Below are 19,142 nucleotides of genomic sequence, written 5' to 3' on the forward strand. Positions count from 1 at the left end.
GAGAGAGAGAGAGAGAGAGAGAGAGAGAGACAGAGACAGAGACAGAGACAGAGAATCAGAGACAGAAACGGGGGAGAGAGAGATACAGGCAGACTGACAGACAGACAGACAGATAGATGGGGTTTTGAAATCCATTTTAGTGGAACTATAGAATGGTACAATGGCTGTCTAGCCTTGGCTCTCTTGGTTTTCATTTACATTTTCTAGGCGCAGGAACCCCATTTCGGGAGCCACAGCTGCCAGGGAGTTTGCAGTCCACTCACTGTCTGAGATTGCTTCCGTTTCTATTGGAGTATTGGAGTTTCTATTTCATCAGATAAGTTTCTTTTTTTTTTTTTTTTTTTTTTTTTTTTTGCTTCTTCCCCAGTGCCCTCTGTACTTGCTGATCTACAAGGGGACCTGTCTGGGTCTGCATCCTCACACAGGAATCTATCTCTAGGCTACCAACCACTGTATGAAAGTATATGAAAGTAAAAGGCTGATCTTGGGAACAGGAGAGATATGGGTTTGATATTCCAAAGCCAAGGACTCTATAAAACTCACTGAACTGCCAATAACATTTGTGCATTTTGTAAATGCACAATCTGACATGCTCTTCCATATGCTTCCAAAACACTATTTCTCACTAAATCCCTACTAGCCAAAAAAAAAAAAATTAAATGAAATGTACAGGGAATTCTTTGAGACTTTCCAAGAAAGTAAGCCATGATGATTGGAGTACCATTTATTATCACCTGAGCCTTAGTTATTGTGTTTGAGGGTGTATGTATGTATGATAAATGATTCAGTAGAAAATAGGTGAAGTGATGAATAAATATATATGCAGTGGGAAAAATAGATCACCCCCAATTGTTCAACAATGGTTTTTCTCAGTTTGGAAGATGTCCAAAATGATTACACTGCATCTCTCAGTAAGTTATTCATTTTTCTTTCTGAAGGTTCGCCAGTGCCTGTGGGTATAGATGTCCAGGTTGAAAGCATCGACAGCATTTCAGAGGTCAACATGGTGAGTGTTCCCAAAGGATATTGATCTGTTTCTGGAAGGAATAAAATAACAGGGTTGAATCGTTTGTTCTTGCATAAGCCCTTCCAGGCATGTGTGTTGTTAGCCAGTCCTTCTTTGCATCACAGTAGAATGATGCTTGCTTTTCTCTCTTCCGTTCACTTCTTCCACCCTCTGATTACACTCTTACTTTTTCTCCACTGCTTCTTTCTCAGTTTCTCATTTATGGTTTCTGGTAAAACATCATGAGAAACTTGCTCTCTGTCACAGTCTTACACACTTGAAAACTAGAGTGTAAGAAGAACAACAGTACTGTTTGCATACTATGCAATCTCACCCATGAGGCCTGGCTCATAAAATGATAGACATGTTCATAAAATGATAGACTTCTGAGCCAACCTCTGTAGATTATTTCCAGGTATCTTGGTTAATATTAATTCTGCTTGTCTGTAAATAACTAATATCAGGAGATAGGACATTTTAAAACATGATCATATTTAATTCAGAAACTTTTGCATGTGTTATAAAAATATAAGACAGTTTAATGTTTTATTTTCCAATGTAATGCCTATATTTTCATAGAACATTTTTGTTTTTAAAATTACTATTTTATTTAGTCACATATGAAAATAGATACATAATAATTTTATATACATATGCATATTAGAAAGCAAAAGAAAAACTAAATTGTTAGATATGAGTACATTCAAAACTTCTATCTACAGAAATAACTATACATGTATCATAGATCACATATCAAAAAGATTTACTTAACAACTACCTAAAAGCAACTTTGGAAAATTTCATGAGAATGCACATTTAGAAGCTTCAAAACAAGAGAAAATAAAGTATCAGGATTAGTATATGTGGAATGTCTATCAAATAATAAAATCAATATTTTCAAATAAAAGTAAATTTTAAAAAGAAAGTATTTGAAAATGGCCATCTATTATGAGATTTCCATTTACCCTTTCACAGGTCTCTACCCTATTTTATTTACTTTATTGAGCCCCTTTCCCTTTCTTTAACCTGGTTTTATCATTCTTAGCCATTTTTATGATTTAATGGCGCCAACTGTTCCTTTTCCGTCTCGTTTTCTCTTTTTCATGTATAAGGACTTTCTTTGTATAACTTTCAGAATAGATTTTCCATTAAGTGATTTTTCAGCATTAGAGAGGTTTTACTGTAACAGTAGTTAATGCTGTGCCCAGCTTCTATGAAAAAGCACTCACATACTTTGTTTTCAGATGGGTTTCTCTTACCCCCCCCTCGTTTTATATTAATTTATTTATATGGCCTGTGTTTGGATGAGCCCTTCTCCATTATGTTTGCAGTGCCTTTCTAAAACTCACTGTTTGTTTCCTGGCTTTTACCTAACGGCTACCAGCATCTATAGGGAGCCGAAGCCCTGTGTGAAACCCCAAGTACCCACATGAGCCTAGAGCGGCAGACCCATGGAGGGATGGCAAAGCCTTCTGCCTGGGAGTTGGGGTCAGAGGGAAATTGCAGGCCTTCTCTCCTGGCCCATGTGTGAAATATTAATGGTGTGCGTGGAAAATGTCGAGCACAGCCTGACCCCTCGGCCAACGTTTTCAGCCTGAAGACTGCTCCCCTACCCAGAAGGCTCCTACAAAAATGAGCTAAACCTGTCCTCTTAGCCCAGATCTATACTACACACTCCGCCTCCTCGTTCGTCTGCACATAATAACTGTCTTCCTTGCTCGGCTCTATGCTACAACCGCTGCTCTGTTCAAGTCCATACAACAAGCAAGCGGAGGCTCCCACGTGAAAAGGCTTCTCCTGCAGAGAGCCCAGATAACCTGATCCTCAGAGTTCTGCCTCTCCGTGTGTTTCTCTCACTGTCATTCCTCTGAAACACCAGTCAGGTTTGTCCCTGGAGCCAGGCTAGATGAGTTGCCACCCTCCCCGCCCCCACCCCCACCCCATCTTGTTGTCTCTTCTGCCCTCCTTCCGTGGGTCTCCTTCGTTTCGATTATGTATGTGTGTGAATAACAAATATTCTTGACAGATACCCAGCACCAAGTAAAGTGCAGTTTGGGGTTATACTTTGTATCTTAGTGCCCCCTGTATTAATTTAATTCTGAGTGGCCTCCAGATCAGAGTAAGCATATGATTCCAAGCATATGCCCGTTAGGCCAGTCCACCCGGTAACCTGCACAATCCCCCGTGAAGTAGTGCTACGCTGATGAAGGAATGGTTCTGTTTACTGGCCCTCACCCGAAGGCTCGGCCAAACATAGCCAACCTCACAGTTAATTCATAGCAATAACCCAGTGTACACTTACAGAATCTAGGAAAAACAATGTAGCTGGCCAAACAATCGGTAACGTATTTGGGGATGACTGATACCTATCTTTTGTTTGTACAAATGAATGCCAGTGTCCTGTTAGACACTCAAGATCAAGAAAAGTTTGATTTGGGTTGAGAAAGATGAGCCAATGGTTATGAAAAGTGATGCATGTTTAAGAAAAGCGAAACACATTATTTAAAACCAGACTCAATGGCACCGATGAAGCTAGAAATTTCTTTTCAGCCAACCAAATTATTAACTGTCACGTTGAATAACATATAAAATTCAAATTCTTTTATGTTTGTCAGCTTGGGTTTTGTTACTGTAATGTTAGTGCAGGTTTCTATCTGCCCTGTTTATAGTCTTACGGCTGGCTTGCATGATACCAGTTTAGCCCCTTGAGGCATTCAGAACTGGATGCTAACACAGGTTTTTATGCCATCACCATATTCTCTCAGCTAGTGTCCATGATGCCAGTTGAGATCCCAGAGCCACAGCGAATTGGGAGCACTGGCAACTGGCTTCTAGGGAGCGTGCATCCTAACACAGCTCGTAAGTGATTCTGCAATGTAGACATTTAGAACTGCTATTTTGCAGTATCCTTTCTATCCTTCAAGTATTGAGTGGTTACCATCCTTAGCCTTCAACCTCCAACTACTTTCCTCCCACTAATAAACACTGTGTTCATTTTCATGTAGAAATATAGTGTATTCAATTTGGGAGATCTGGGTTTTTTTTTTCATTTTTAAAAGAAATAATTACAAACTAAATACAGTGGCACATACTATAGTTCCAGCACTCAGGAGGCTAGGGCAATGAGATCCCGAGCTGAAATCTAGAGGTTGTCGCAAAATAGGACCATGTTTTAAAAGGAGGGAATTGAAGGTGAAGAAAGGAAAGGATGAAGAATGGAGAGAGGGAGGAAGGAATAGAAAGGGAAGAAGACAGAAACAGGGATGGAGAAGGAGTATGAAGAGTAATGAGAAACCAGCTCCATCGTATCTGAAATTTGCAATGCAAACAACAATATACAAGCCATGCAGAGTATGGCCGTCAGCGAGTTCATAATGCTGAAGTTATGACCTGAGCAGGGTCCCTTCTGGTTCTCACTGGTCCCTTTCTCTGTGTCCAGGACTTTACCATGACGTTTTACCTCAGGCACTATTGGAGGGATGAGAGACTCTCTTTCCCTAGCACTACAAACAAAAGCATGACCTTTGATCACAGACTGATTCAAAAGATCTGGGTGCCTGACATCTTCTTTGTCCATTCTAAAAGATCCTTCATCCATGACACGACCGTGGAGAATATTATGCTTCGAGTACATCCCGATGGAAATGTTCTCTTCAGTCTCAGGTATGAGGGCCCCCTTTGACCTTTGGCTTCCTTGGACCACAGCCATCTAACCAAACGTGTTGGGTCTCACTTCAACCTAACTACTTCAGCCTCCAAGTTCTTGCTTCCCACTAATAAATCATGATGCTGAAGACTACAGTACAAGCAGCGTGTGGAATTTTACCCAGTCATTACCCAATCTTTAAGGAATTGATTACTGTTCTGTATATTCCCACTCTGTCCATATATTGTTTGGACAAATAGAGTTGAGCAGAACTCTGGAAATCCGCAAAAGTCTGAGACACGATTATATAGGTATGTGAACCTATTTCTACCAAACAAGTCCTTCTTATGCCCATGCTCCAACAAGCAGCTTAGAATCCTGAATTAGCTACATCATTTTCAAAATACACAAGTTGGCACAAATTTTCTCACTCGCTTTTTTTTGTTTGTTTGTGTTCGTTAAAGCATGTGTTCTAGCATGGTGCTAGAACAGCTTCTCATCTTTAATGAGCCATGTTTTATTTTATCCAAAGGAGGTCTATGCATATGAAGTGGCTTAAAATAGAAATTCTTTTAAAAAGGGTTCTGTATATCCAAGCAACTCAGCTTTTTGTAATGCCCTAGAAATCTGAGAAGGCATCTATAGTAGGTTTTAAAAAAAAAGATGAGGTCTTTATCTTTGCAAACTGTGGGAGTCGGTCTTTTTGGGGGGGGGGAGGGATCCTTGCAAATGTGATTAAGTTAAAGATCTTTTTGTTTGTTTGTTTGTTTTGGTTTGTTTTGTTTTTAGAGGCAGAGTTTCTTTGAGTAGCCCTGGCTTTCCTGAACCTTTCTTCGTAGATGAGGCTGGCCTCAAAAGAGATCTGCCTGCCTCTGCCTCCTGAGTGCTGGGATTACAGGCGTGTGTCATCACACTCAGCCCTAAATTAATGATCCTATCATGGGAAAATGGCCCTAGAGTATCTGTCTGGGATTTAGATGCAGCATAAGAATTTTTAAAATGGAAAAGGAGAGGATATCTGATTTACACAAAAGAAGAGTTGGCGATGAGATCCTAGCCTAAGGAGTGGAGGTTCAGATCGGTATAAGTGGATTCCCCTGTAAAGTCTTTAATGCGTGACTCTGGACAGCGATACTGATTGGACCTCTGGTCCACACAACCAAAATAATGCATTTATGCTGTTATGAGCTGTTAGGCTTGTAGTCACTAGTTATCACAGCAATAAGACATTATCTTTGCTCATTAGAAAGCATCATTCACAGGGCAGCTAGCATCAGACCCTTATAAAAAGCTATAAATGCAATTAATGAACACTACTGGTTTTATATAGGACTCATAAATACTAGTGTCAAAGGTCACTCTGAACTGAAAACAGAATCTTATTAAAGAATCAGATGTTTGAAAGTCGCATTGGTGAAAGGATGAAGAGGAATAGAATAACCCCGTGGATCCTGATTACCTTGCACATTCTAATGATTGCTCGGTCCTTGTCAGACAGACTCTGGTGTAGTAACTTTTAATCTCTTGGGCTGTCCTCCCTGATAAGAGCATTTCTCCTCATCTGGTGTCCATGAGCCATACCAGAGTGTCTGCGCTCATGGTGGTTAAGGTGGGCTCCTTGGGCCATGGTATCACCCTCACCTCTGGAAAGGATGGAAACTAAGGTCAGTCATCTGGCTGGTCAACTTTCAGTTAACGTTTTCCTCACCAAGACTAGTGTGAGCTTCCCTGGTCCCCAGTGCATAATGTGCATAATATCATAGATAGAGAGATAGATAGAGAGAGAGAGAGAGAGAATATATAGAAAGAATATATATATATATATATATATATATATATATATATATATATAACAACATATATATATATATATATATATATATATATATATATATATATGAAGGAACATATATATATATATATATGACAGGACAATGTCACACTTTCCAGAAAGGACAACTGCAAACTTGCTGTGGTCTCTCCTGGACTCAGCCTTTTCCGGTTATTGCTTTAATCCCCGTTGTAGCAAAGTGCAGCGTACCTCACTCAGGTGGTACCCATGAGCCTAATGGCTTTGCTGACTCTCACTCCTTCTGGGGTTGCTTGACCCTAGAGGTAGTCTTGGAGAGGCCCAAACTCAGGAGGACTAAAAATTGTTGTGAGGGCAACTCTTCAACCCAACCAAAGACTCAGTCCAAGCACAGAACCAGGTCACCTGCTGCCAGGTTAAGTTCTGAGGCCACCTAGCCAAAATCCTCATCAACCACTTCTTCAAATATACCATGAAGTAGGAAAGCCGTCAGAGGATAGATACTTCCTTAGTATAAGCATGCATTTTCGCACACAGTACCATCCACACACATCCTCTCTTGATGCTTTGGCTATTGACAATAAAATGCAGGTCACAGAAAGGTAAAATGCTTCTGTTCTTCTGACTAACTCAGAGACACCACGGGCAGGAGCGTCTGTTGCCTTTGTTTTTGCAGAATTGCTGAGGGCTTTTTAGGAACCTCTGATCTGCTATTGTGGCTACCACAGGTCTCACTTTGAGGCAAGATCATAGCACAGCAGCTCCTGCCCGGAGCCAGGAATATCTAGGAGAATATAAAATGTTAAGAAAAAAACTCATCAATATGCAAGCCTTTGCCTTAATAGCTCCTGAATTATGTATTATGCACATGGCTCTATCACTAAGCGTGCTGCTGGCTTTCGCCTCAGTACTGGAAGGAAATTTTCCAAGTGCTTTGTGAAGGAAACTTTGACCTATAAATTTGTATCATCACCCCTTCGACTCTTTTTACTGGAGACTACTAAGTTTTGCATCTTCTAGAAAGCAGAACGACTTAGACCCACTTAAAAAGCAACTGACTTTAAAGTGTTTTTCTGAAATTAAAAAAAAAAAAAAATCAGGAGATCCAACATAGGGAAACAGTGAGATATGGAGTAGGTGTAAGAATTTACCCATCAATCTGGAAGCAATCCCTACCCCTTCGGGTTTGCTGCCTTGTTATTTGGACAGAACGCAGTCAGGCCTGTTTCTCATTATCCTTGAAAGGCACACAGAGCCAGAAAACAATGAGAAGCTCCATTGCTGCACTCTAGTTGGGCCATATGGGTAAATGATCGAAGTTCTCTTTCCTATAACAGGATAACAGTTTCGGCCATGTGCTTCATGGATTTCAGCCGCTTTCCACTGGACACTCAGAACTGTTCTCTAGAGCTGGAAAGCTGTAAGTCTTTCTGCCTGGGGAGACAAGCCCACATTGTCATTAAAACGCACACTCACGGGGAGATAGGCACACGTGCTTAGCAATCATTTAAACATCTTATCATGTTCTCCAATTATATGGCTCTGCTTCTCTCTCTCTCTCTCTCTCTCTCTCTCTCTCTCTCTCTCGCTTTCTTTCTAATGATGATAACAGATTGTGTCTTTTGAAAGAAAAGATTTAAGGGGAAATGCTTTGGTAATTAAATGTTCTGTGATTTTTTTTTTCTTTTTCTTTTTTTTTTTTTTTTTTCACAATAGCGCAATAGCAATGAAAGGCAGCTCCTTTAGAGCGTGCAGTCTCCTAACATTGGCACTGATTTTTCCACATTCGGAAAGTCTGGGAATCCTATAGCCAGACAGGTTTTAATCCTCTTTCAAGTGTGCACAGGCTCCCCAGAGGAACCCAGCCTGGAGCACAGACTCCCTAGTAGAAGTGCCATTAAGGGGTCTGTGGTCCAGCTCCCTGTCAGTGACTGTTCCCCAGGATTTGCTTTTGATAAGACACCTTAAAAGCTGGCTGCAGTGTTTCTATCACATGAGTGAAGCTCTGAGCCTCAGCAGGAGCTTCCCACACACCTGTCCTTTTCTAGGTCTATTACAAAGTGTTTATAACACAAGAAAAGGAAATTCTTCACAAACTAAGCCTCGTTTTAGGGTTTTGTCCTAGAGAGGTACAGCAAAAGAAACTTAAAGGCATAGAATAAGCCCACGAGAGAGCAACACTGTGGCCCAGCCCTGAGGCCTGGCTTAATCTTATATGAGATAGCACAGACAGGGCGCACAGGAAAATCTCAAACATCACAGTGGGAGAAATGCCACCACTTTGCCAGTCTTCAGGCTCCAGAGTTGGGAGATGAAGATGGAGCTGGTGTTTTGTTTTGTCTCCTTTTTGAAGTATGGGTTTGTTCGATCCCTTGGAAAATTATCTTTCGATATGTACTGCATTATTGAATGGCATTGCACCAGGAACGGGGGTTTCAGAACTGTATAAAGCATGGCTACAGCCCTCACCTAACTTCTAACACGGGAACTGTCTGTGTTATCCTAGATGCCTATAATGAAGAGGACCTCATGCTGTACTGGAAACACGGCAACAGGTCCTTAAACACGGAAGAGCATATTTCCCTTTCTCAGTTCTTCATTGAGGACTTCAGCGCGTCCAGCGGACTGGCTTTCTACAGCAGCACAGGTACAGCACTATGTGCAGAGAATCTGGGGCAACTACTGAGCGCCTACTGTTTGTGAAGTAAACCTCTTTCTCTCCCCATTGTGCAAACCCTTCCAACGAGATGCCTTAGTTATATTCTTGGCCCCTCCACTCTACAGTTAGCAGAATACAAAATGTGGCTGCAGCTGGCACTTGGGCTCAGGGCTGCCCTGTCTGGAATCCTATCCCATCTGCTTGGCCGTGCCATTTGAGGAGCAAATACTGAGTTATCTGTCTTGAAGCCAGGGTCTTAAGAGGACCAACCAACATTTAAATCTCAAAGAAGTGAATTGCATCCCTGGGACCAGTGGGTCTCCAGCCATTTAGATCTGGGAGAAATGTCGGTTTCATCCTGTTCACTTGCGTTCTTTAACATTCAACAAATGATGCTATTCATTTTAATCATGTCCATTGCATTTTCTGATATGCAAATAACACACATTTGTGTTCCTTAATCACTGATATATCCCTGGCACATCGAAGATTCACAGAATAAAATTGTTGAATAAATGAATATGTGATGTGTAAATTCGAAAAGAATTTTAGAAGTCTGAAGAGCCCTGTGAGGTACTAAGAACACCTCATGCAGACAAGCTGTTGTGATGCAGTTTTCTACTTCTCTTGCTCATGTCTTATAAATGATGCCAGGAATTTAATGTTTTTAGCCCTCAGTTCAGTTAAGCCAATATTTAAATAAGTGAATATATACAATGAACAATGATACACACAAGTTTTAATTTTTTAAAATTTCTATGATAAAGTAACTTCATGATAAATTATGATTATAATCTGTCTTTTTAATGTTATAATTTGATACAAGGAAACATGGAGATCAAACGGTGGTATTTCTATACAGATATATACAATATATCTATGCATTTATGTCTATTATATCTATTGCACTTCTTAGGATTTTGAAGCATAAGAATCCATGAATACATTCAGTAGAAATTCAACTATTCTTTTAAATGCAGGGGATAAGTGTTCCAATTTCTAACTCTACCTCTAAATCATTCCATTTAGTCCACTATCTGTGCTTGTCACCCAGGCAGGATCAACACTAGGTAATTTTTATGCTCTTTTTTCATGTTGTAGAGCCTGTCAAAAATCAGACAAAAACATCACTGAAAGTCTGTTCACAAAGATGCTTTTATGTCTTTTTTAAATGAAATATGAAGCCTTAACATTCTAGTATGTTTATACTTTTAAGAAGTAGAACATTAGCTCCTAAAAAATGGACTATAGAAATATATAGCCTTGCATAGCATGATGCAAGGTTGGTTTTTTTTTTTTTAACTAAAAGAGAAACTAATAGAAGACTCTTTAACAAAAAATTGTATTTGTTATTGAAGAAATTATTTAATCACATATAGGTATGTTTGTATGTGCCTGTGCATTCTAAATTTTTAAGAAGTAGCTAGAGATTGGGGAAAGTTTCAATTTTATTTCAATATGTTCCAGTTGTAAATTTGTTTTAAAATGCACATTTTTAATGTGAAGGATATATTCATATATCAAATTAATAGTTGTATCCAGATTTAACAAGTTCCTAAGTTTCAGAAAGATGCCTGAATTCAGTTCATGAGTAGATAACAGGTCTGCCTCACATTATCCATAAATTGTTAATGTGGTGTTCTTCTGTTTAAAAAGATTAGCTTCATCAAAAATGATAGTAAATATTTTCCCTATTCCTATCATCACAGCTACCAACTATAACCACCATCCTCAAATGGCTATATAAGATAGATAGATAGAAACATAGATACATAGATACATAGATAGATAGATGATAGATAGATAGATAGATAGATAGAACCATGCATATGGATCTCATTGCAAAAGCTGGAAATTGGGGGTACGAAAACTTAGTTCCCATTTGTAGCAGTCTTGCTTTTTACATAAAAAGTCCTTTCACTATTACCATTGACTCTACACAAGCCCATGGCCACCCAGTAACATCAACAAGTGGGAGAGGGTTTGTCTGTCATTCAAATCCATTTCAGTGTTCCTCTAAATCGCATCCTGTGGGTTCACAAAGGAAATACTCCTACCCCTGCGGAATATGTCAGGGAATTAAGTGTTATCAAAGTTAAAGTACAGGGGCAACTGCCTGAGTTCAAACTCTAGTCTACCACTTAGCACTAGCACAGCCTTGGAATTGCTTAATTCAGTTTCCTCACCTTCCAGAGGGTTTCCTGGCAGTCTTTGCCTTATGCGATTCTGCAAATGAGTTAATACATTTAAATGACTTAGAATAGTGTCTGCCACGTGGGAAGCGCTTAGGCAATATTAGTTAGGAAATGCCATCGCCTTCATTTTCATCAGCATCTGCCCTGTGATGCTTTTAATACCATCCAAGCCCTTAGTGTCAGAACATGATCAAATGTGGCAATCTATAAGTATATGGGATGGCCCAGGATATAAGTATATCTTGGGATGGCACCCCAATTACCACCAGCTCTTTTCTCCAGCTTTAGTTATGCTTCTTTCTACAGGTGGAGGCAATGGGAGACAGCAACCCCCCCCCCCCAGATACTCATGCCAAAAATTTAATTCACATCGCAAAAGGATGATGCCACACACACACAGGTCTGATGGGTTTATGGCTCACATTATGAGCTTTCTAGAAAGAGCAATCCAGCCTGCCAAGCAGGTCTGCAAGGAGCTGAGAACACAGGAAGGAGCAACTGGCTTGGAATTTTATGGTGGTTTGGGGGTAGAGCAAAGGCAGAGGACATTCCCTTTGATGGAGGAGACGGTAGTTAAAGTCTTCATGGGACGCCAAATGAAATTTTGAGGTTTTTATGTGCTTGCATAGATTATTATTATTATTTATTTATTATTTTTTAGGTTTTTGTTTTTTTAGTTTGTTATTTATGAGGCAGAAAGGGACATAGAAATGGGGCCTGGGAACTCTCAGTATTTTTAGGATTAAAGATGAAGTCAGACTCTTTATTTCACTGACTGGAGTAATGATTTGACCGTCTTACAAGGTAGAATGACCTATTGTAATGAATAAAGGAGCCTACAGTCCACCCATAGTACCATCTTCATCTTCCCCTCCTGAACCACAGAGTAGAGCAGCATTCAACCTTCATGGTTAATCCCTTGTACCAGCCCCACCAATAAAACACCAAATAATAATTCTCCATAAAAATTTTAAGGAAGGAGAAATGTTGCTTGGTGATATATACTTGTCTAGTATTTCTGATGCTCTGGGTTTAATCCTTAGCATTGCAAAATAATGATAAATACTGATTATGATTGTCTTAGTTAGGGTTTTACTGCTGTGAACAGACACCATGACCAAGGCAAGTCTTATAAAGGACAACATATATTTGGGGCTGGCTTACAGGTTCAGAGTTTCAGTCCATTATCATCAAGGTGGCAGCATGGCAGCATCCAGGCAGGCATGGTGCAAGTAGAGCTGAGAGTACTACAACTTCATCTGAAGGCTGCTAGTGGAAGACTGACTTCTGGGCAGCTAGGATGAGGGTCGTAAGCCCACCCCACAGTGACACACCTACTCCAACAGGACCACACCTTCTAATAGTGCCACTCCCTGGGCTGAGCATCTACAAACCATAACAATGATCTTTTTTTTTTTTTTTTGAAAGAATCTTTTGAGTTTGTGAAACTTCAAAGTAAGGAACACATGTTAAAGATGCCCCTTCTTTTTGAATTCTTAGCATTCCAGATCCCAAGCAAAGGCCCAGCGGAACACTCCAAATCTTTTCTTACAGTCAGATGTTCACATTTGTAACAGCTGATAAACGACTCTTCACTATGATACACAGTCATCACTTTTTTTTCTAATACAAAAATTTTATTGGTATTTTATTTACATTTCAAATGTTATCCCTCTTCCCAGTTAAACCCCCTAGCCCCTCCCCCATCTCCCCTGCCTCTATTGAGGGTGCTCCCCGACCCACCCACTCCCACCTCAGCACCTTAGCACTGTTCTTAAAGAAATACTGCAAACAATTACATACGTGCCGTGTAATTGTCATTCCCTTCCCTGCTAGGTTCTAGAAGGTAAGCAGACTTTCAGATGAGTAATTAAGCAGGCTGTAGCTCATTCTCATCTAACAGTATCAGCATTCCAAGCGCAGGTGAGAACCAGCTAGTGCTGAGTAAGCAGAGATGAGATATCACTGTCTATATCTCCGTGAGCTTCCTGCCTGAAGAGTAGGTTGTGTGGCTAAGCCTGTTTAATGGTAATCAGTTTGTTTTGTTTGTTTGTTTGTTCCCCTAGGGTGGTACTATAGACTTTTCATCAACTTTGTGCTACGGAGGCACGTTTTCTTCTTTGTCCTGCAGACCTATTTCCCAGCCACGTTGATGGTAATGCTTTCCTGGGTCTCCTTCTGGATTGACCGGAGAGCTGTTCCTGCAAGAGTTTCCCTGGGTAAATAAAACTTTCCATTGGTTATAAAAATTATAACCCAAAGGGAAAGCCAAGGAGGCAAATGAATACGGGTGCTGCATGGAGAAGCAAGGAGAGTGGTGGATTAGGTCAGGATGTGGCTGTGTGTTCAGGCTAAGGTGTTTGTCTTTAGCTGACTCCAGGGACAAGTTGTAATTGGGCTCTTTCTTTGGTGACTGAGTGGGGGTGAAGGTGTTGCTGACTAATCAGGAGCTAGGTGAGAGGAAGAAAAGATGGTGTGGTTATGAAACAAAAATGAACCCACTTAAATTCATTTTGCCACTAAAGCAACCCCATGTCCCTTACCCAAGATGATTTGGCTTTGCAAGACCAACCTTTTATAGCACAGAAGGAAGCAATTCACTTCCTTAACGTAATTCACACTGCACTCTTGGTCTCTTAATAAATTCCAGGGCAGAGCATGCTAAATTTGGGGAGATGGCTACTGATCAGAAATTAGAACTTAACCCAAAGGTCAGAGTGAGATTCAAGGATAGTAAAATTTCCAGGGAAACAAAGTGACTGCCTCTTTAAGTCACCACACAGGGATGATTGCCTAATCCATCTAGCATGTTAGAAGCAATTGTCATACACTCTGATTTATGGGAACCATTTCAAAACCACTTGGTGGTCACTGAGTCCTTGTAAAGTGGAATGTGCCAGGCTAAGCACTTGGAAGAAGACATGTTAGTTAATAAGAACCCAGGAGCTAATGCCACCTGCCTTCTTGACTTGTTTAGACAATTCTGGTTTCCTGTATTTTTTTTTTCTTTTTTTACCTGTAGAGCTCTGTCTCCAGAGAAGATTTTAATACGCGCTTCACAATCACTGTAATCGTTGTAACTATAATAAAATTCATCCCACAAAGGATCGTTTTTGAAGTTAATGTTCACAAATTTTATGCATACTTCAAAAGATCACTTGAAGACATAAATTATTAATATTAATAATGTGTTCACCTCTTTCTCCTATAAGAGCCACAGTCTACAAGCGAATCAGACTTGAGTATCTTCAAGGAAAAATATCTGAATGATTAATTAAATTATTTTGACTGTGCCTTCATATCAGAATATCTGTGTCCTGATCCCAGTACTAGTAGGGCAATCACAGACCCAAATGAGAGTCAGAGGGCACATACGAGCGTCCAAGAGAGACCAAGAAAGGCATTCTGTCTAGAGGCACATTCGAGTGACTTCTAACCTTATCCCTCAAGTTCACTGCCCTGCACTTACACGGTGAGGACAGCAGCTCTAAGAGCTAGTAGGCTAAAGTGAATTATGAATACAGATATACCATGCTCAAGCCTCTTTGGAATTCTGCCTTCCTATATCTGTGTTCATCCCTGAGATAGGAAAGTTTTGCTTATTTATATAAATTAGCGTCCAATCCTGAGCAACCTCTCTCCCACGGTTCCTGCCACAAGCTGCAGCTCTCCTGTAACACTGCTGGGGTCCCAGGCTTTAGCTTCCTACTCCCCTCAAATCCTGCCTTTGTTTCTTGTCTTCCTAAATGCAGTGGTGCTCGGTCCCTAGAAGACACAGGGTGGTATTTCAAAACATGGTTATAATGGTGATTGATCAAATTAGGTAATTAACATTGCCACCTCATCATTACTTAGTGTTTGGTGCTTTTGAACTCCTGGTAATCGACAAGCTGTATTGTAAACTATTGTAAACTGTAGCCCCCATTGCAGCAGACAACCCACTTTGCTTGTGATTGTATACACACTACTAGCCTCTCTCTGTCTCCACATCCCCTTAACCTTCCCACCCTCTTATAATTAGTATGATGCATACTGCTAGCATTTTAAGTAACTTCAACACTTGAGGGTATATGTGGGACTTTTCTCTGTTCTGACTTACTTCATTTAACGTAATGTCTTCCAGTTCCATCCACTTGCTACAAACAGTGGGCTATCACTTTTTAGGACCTATAGTACTTCATTCTGTATATGGGAAATTTTCATTCATATGTCTATCTTTTCATTTTTATAGCATTTGTCAATGGTACAAACTAATGGTGTTTATTATGACACTTTTATTGTGTACATTTGATCATCTTTCATCCCTATTACCATATTCTACTCCCGACTCCACATTGCTTCCCTTCCTTTGCCCCCAATTCTCCTTCTTCTTTTATGTACTATCTCTATAGTTTGGGTTTTCCTGTAATTGTTATTGTTACATGCATACTCACATAGAAATATAAATGTACAGTATATTTTTAGGGCTGACACTTTATACTGGACAATTACTTAGGGAACTTATCCCTAAGAAAGACTGATTCTCCTTCACTCAGTAATCATTGACTACCTGTAGTTTTTCATCTAAGGGCGGGGCCTTGTGAAATTTCCCCAATCCCTATTGGTAACTGGTGTTATCATTGTTCTCATGTCGGTAACCACATTGTCCAGATGTAGTAGGCATAGATTTCCCGTCCTATCTAGAAAACACAATCCTGCAGCAGACATCCTGGTCCTCTGACTCCTAGAATTTTACCTTTCTCTTCATGATTCCTGAGAGTTAGGGATAGGGGTTGTGTTGTAGATGCATCAGTTGAGGCTGGGCACCTATGGTCAGTTGTGGTCTTCATTTTGATCAGTTGTGGCTCACTGTTATAGTCTCCATGTACCACAAAAAGAAACTTCAGCCAGTATAACTTCTAACTAAATTCTAATACTCATCCTTATATCTACAGATAAATGTAGCCCTTGTCCATGTATCTATTGATAAGGACTTAGGCTGAGCATTGCAGATCTCTAGTTATTTTGAATAATATAGCAATTAACATCCATGTGCAGTTATCTCACTGATATGTTAATATTGTTTCTTTCTGGCGTATATCCAGATGTGGGTAGCTAGATCATATAATAAATCTATTTTTAGTATCTTGAGGAGCTTCCATATTGTTTTTCATAAACTTGTTAGTGTCTTTGTGTATGTGAATGTGTGTCTCTGTCTGTCTCTATCTCTCTGTCTCTCCATCTGTCTGCCTCTCTTGTGTGTGTGTGTGTGTGTGTGTGTGTGTGTGTGTGTGCATGCACACGCACATCTTTGCTGGCTATTTTGACTGGGATAAAATAACAACTCATTGTAGTTGGACTTGCATTTCTAATGTGTATGAAGAATTTGAGCATTTCTTCACAATTTACACAAAAAATGAATTTCTTCTTTGGAGAAGTATGAACTCATGTTCTCTGCTCACTAATAATTAGATTACTTATTTTGTTAAGTTTTTAATGTACTATGTACTTTGTTTACAACGCCTTTGTCAAACTAATGGGTTAGTAAGCAAAAATAGTTTCTCATTATGTAGGTAGTCTAGTCACTATGTTCATTTCTTTTACTGTGCAGAACTTCTTAGCTACTTTTCTCCTGTGCTTTGGGGATGTCATCCAAAAGTTTATCACCTGTACCAATGTTTTGAAATTGTGCCCCTATATTTTCTTCCAGTACTTTAGAATTTCAGGTGTTATATTCAGATAAGAGATCCTACGGGTTTCTACAGAGTTCGTAATAAATTTTCACTGAAAGTAGTGAGAAGTCTGTTCTCATTAAATAGCTCAGGATGTGATTATTTCTGGAAGGTTAGTAACAGTGTAGCATCTGAAACTGCCTGCTAGATGAAAAAGCCACTGGTCTGTTCTGTACTGTGAAGAGATCTTTCACCCACAGGTTTAGATACATGAAAAGCATCAGCTTTCAGAGTAGCCTCCAGATCTCTCGAAGATTCCTGCCATTTATTGTATAACATCAGAAAAACCATTGGTATTTCCATTAATCCCTCATAAAAATTGAGGAATAGGGGGTTCACAGTGACATATGTACATCTGGCAGCATTGTAAGGCAGACTTGAGAGTGAGAGTCACATGATTAACACTCAACAGCCTTCTTCTTTCACTTGATGTGATAGAGTGAGCAGCCCAGGTTTAAGAAAAGCAGTACCAAATACGACTCCAGTTGGGACAATTGTTTTTGCCTTGTTCTTTCAAATAGAAATGGCATTTCACTGAAAAGAGGGAGGGTAGGAAATGGTCGAGAGCTTACAGTGAATGTGCAAAGCCTTGTGTTTGATCAGCACTACCACAAATAATAAACCAATGGATGATCAAGTTGATGCCTTGTTCTTGCTTGACTCCTATAAGTGATGGCGTTCCTCAAAATAGTTTTTGTTCTTTGTTTGTAAAAATACTGCATGAACTTCATATTCCACCATAGAAAATGATTTTAAAATTTGCGCACACATGCAAAAGAAATTCGTGTCATCAGCACAGAAATTACCAGTCTCTAATGACAACCTCTGGACTCTGGTATCCCTATGAATAGAAATTGCTGCTTCTGGCCACTGAGTGGTGATATGTAGTTCATATCTTTTCCTTGTGTGCTCCATATTGTCCTAGTTATGCCTATAAGAAAAACGTTCTTATAGGAAAAATGCCTTCTTACAGGAAGGTAAATGAAGACCACCACCACACTCAGGAAAACTATTTATAGCACTTCACTGAAGAGGTTAACAAAGTCCCAACAAGTGATGTCTATGAGCCTACTGCTGTCTTCATGGTTAATGAACTACTGATCCATCATGCCTGGCCAAAGATGGCCAATAAAATGCAGACACAAAGAATCCTCCCCAGACTGCCCTTAATTCACCCACTCATGTGCTTAAAAGTTAATACAGTGAAACTGTGAGGGCTCAGGGGAGCTGAGTCAAATGGCCTGGCTAAATATTTTCTCATAACATCTTTCTAACTATGCATACTGATATCAGTATGTGGGAATGTAATTTCCTAACGCAATATATGACCTTTCCTTGACTAAATGGTCACTTCATGTGATTCAAACCCTCTTTATTGGGATGTTCAGTTTAATGAATCTGCAAGGAATACCATTTGTCAAGATTAATGTGTTTCCAAGGGATGGCTCGGGACATAATAGGTATGTTTAATGCGGCTCTAATCATCCCAGCTTCCACTTCTAGTGCTCTAAGAATTTATGCCAGTTATCTCATCATTTACTCCTCCATCCAACACTTTCTCCTCCCCACTCTCTCATTAATTTTCTCATTAGTATTATTGCTGATTTTATGCAATGAAAATATGTACTGCTGGTGATTAAAATAAATAAAGAACTGGTAAATTAGTTGGGCTAAACGTCCTTTTAAGAGAACATGATTGATACTTAGTTCCTCCCTGGCGAACATAGATACTGTGGTTTATTTTTACTAATCCAAATAGTCAATGGTTCTGGTGTAAACTCATAACTCATGTACACTTATAACTTTTCTAAACCATTATTTTATCCAGTAAGTCTCAATTACTATCTATTGAAAAACACCAAAGTTCTATGTTCAATGACTTATAAAATGAAGAAAAGATATTTATAAAATTAACTACTGATTGAAGGTACTCTATAGGAATGTGAGTTCAGGAGTCCCTCAGTTCCTTGAAGGATGGATTAAAATATCTGGCACGTTGAAAATACAACATACCTTATAGACTTTTAATGTATCCTCATAATACTTTTTTTTTTTTGCAATTCTTTTTTTTTTTTTTTTAAGATTTATTTATTTAGGGCTGGTGAGATGGCTCAG

General features: G+C 39.6%; 1 protein-coding gene across 1 annotated transcript in view; it reads left to right on the forward strand.

Annotated features, from left to right (window-relative positions):
• Nucleotides 1–19,142, forward strand: part of Gabrr3 (gamma-aminobutyric acid type A receptor rho3 subunit) — a 54,805-nt gene that overhangs the window by 21,066 nt on the left and 14,597 nt on the right. The window contains exons 3-7 of the mRNA XM_021209837.2: nucleotides 939–1,006; nucleotides 4,446–4,669; nucleotides 7,800–7,882; nucleotides 8,969–9,109; nucleotides 13,383–13,535. Of these exons, the coding sequence (XP_021065496.1) occupies nucleotides 939–1,006; nucleotides 4,446–4,669; nucleotides 7,800–7,882; nucleotides 8,969–9,109; nucleotides 13,383–13,535 (669 nt within the window). The remainder of the gene's footprint in view (nucleotides 1–938; nucleotides 1,007–4,445; nucleotides 4,670–7,799; nucleotides 7,883–8,968; nucleotides 9,110–13,382; nucleotides 13,536–19,142) is intronic.

Source organism: Mus pahari, chromosome 12, assembly GCF_900095145.1.
Source record: "Mus pahari chromosome 12, PAHARI_EIJ_v1.1, whole genome shotgun sequence".
NCBI classification, from domain to species: domain Eukaryota; kingdom Metazoa; phylum Chordata; class Mammalia; order Rodentia; family Muridae; genus Mus; species Mus pahari.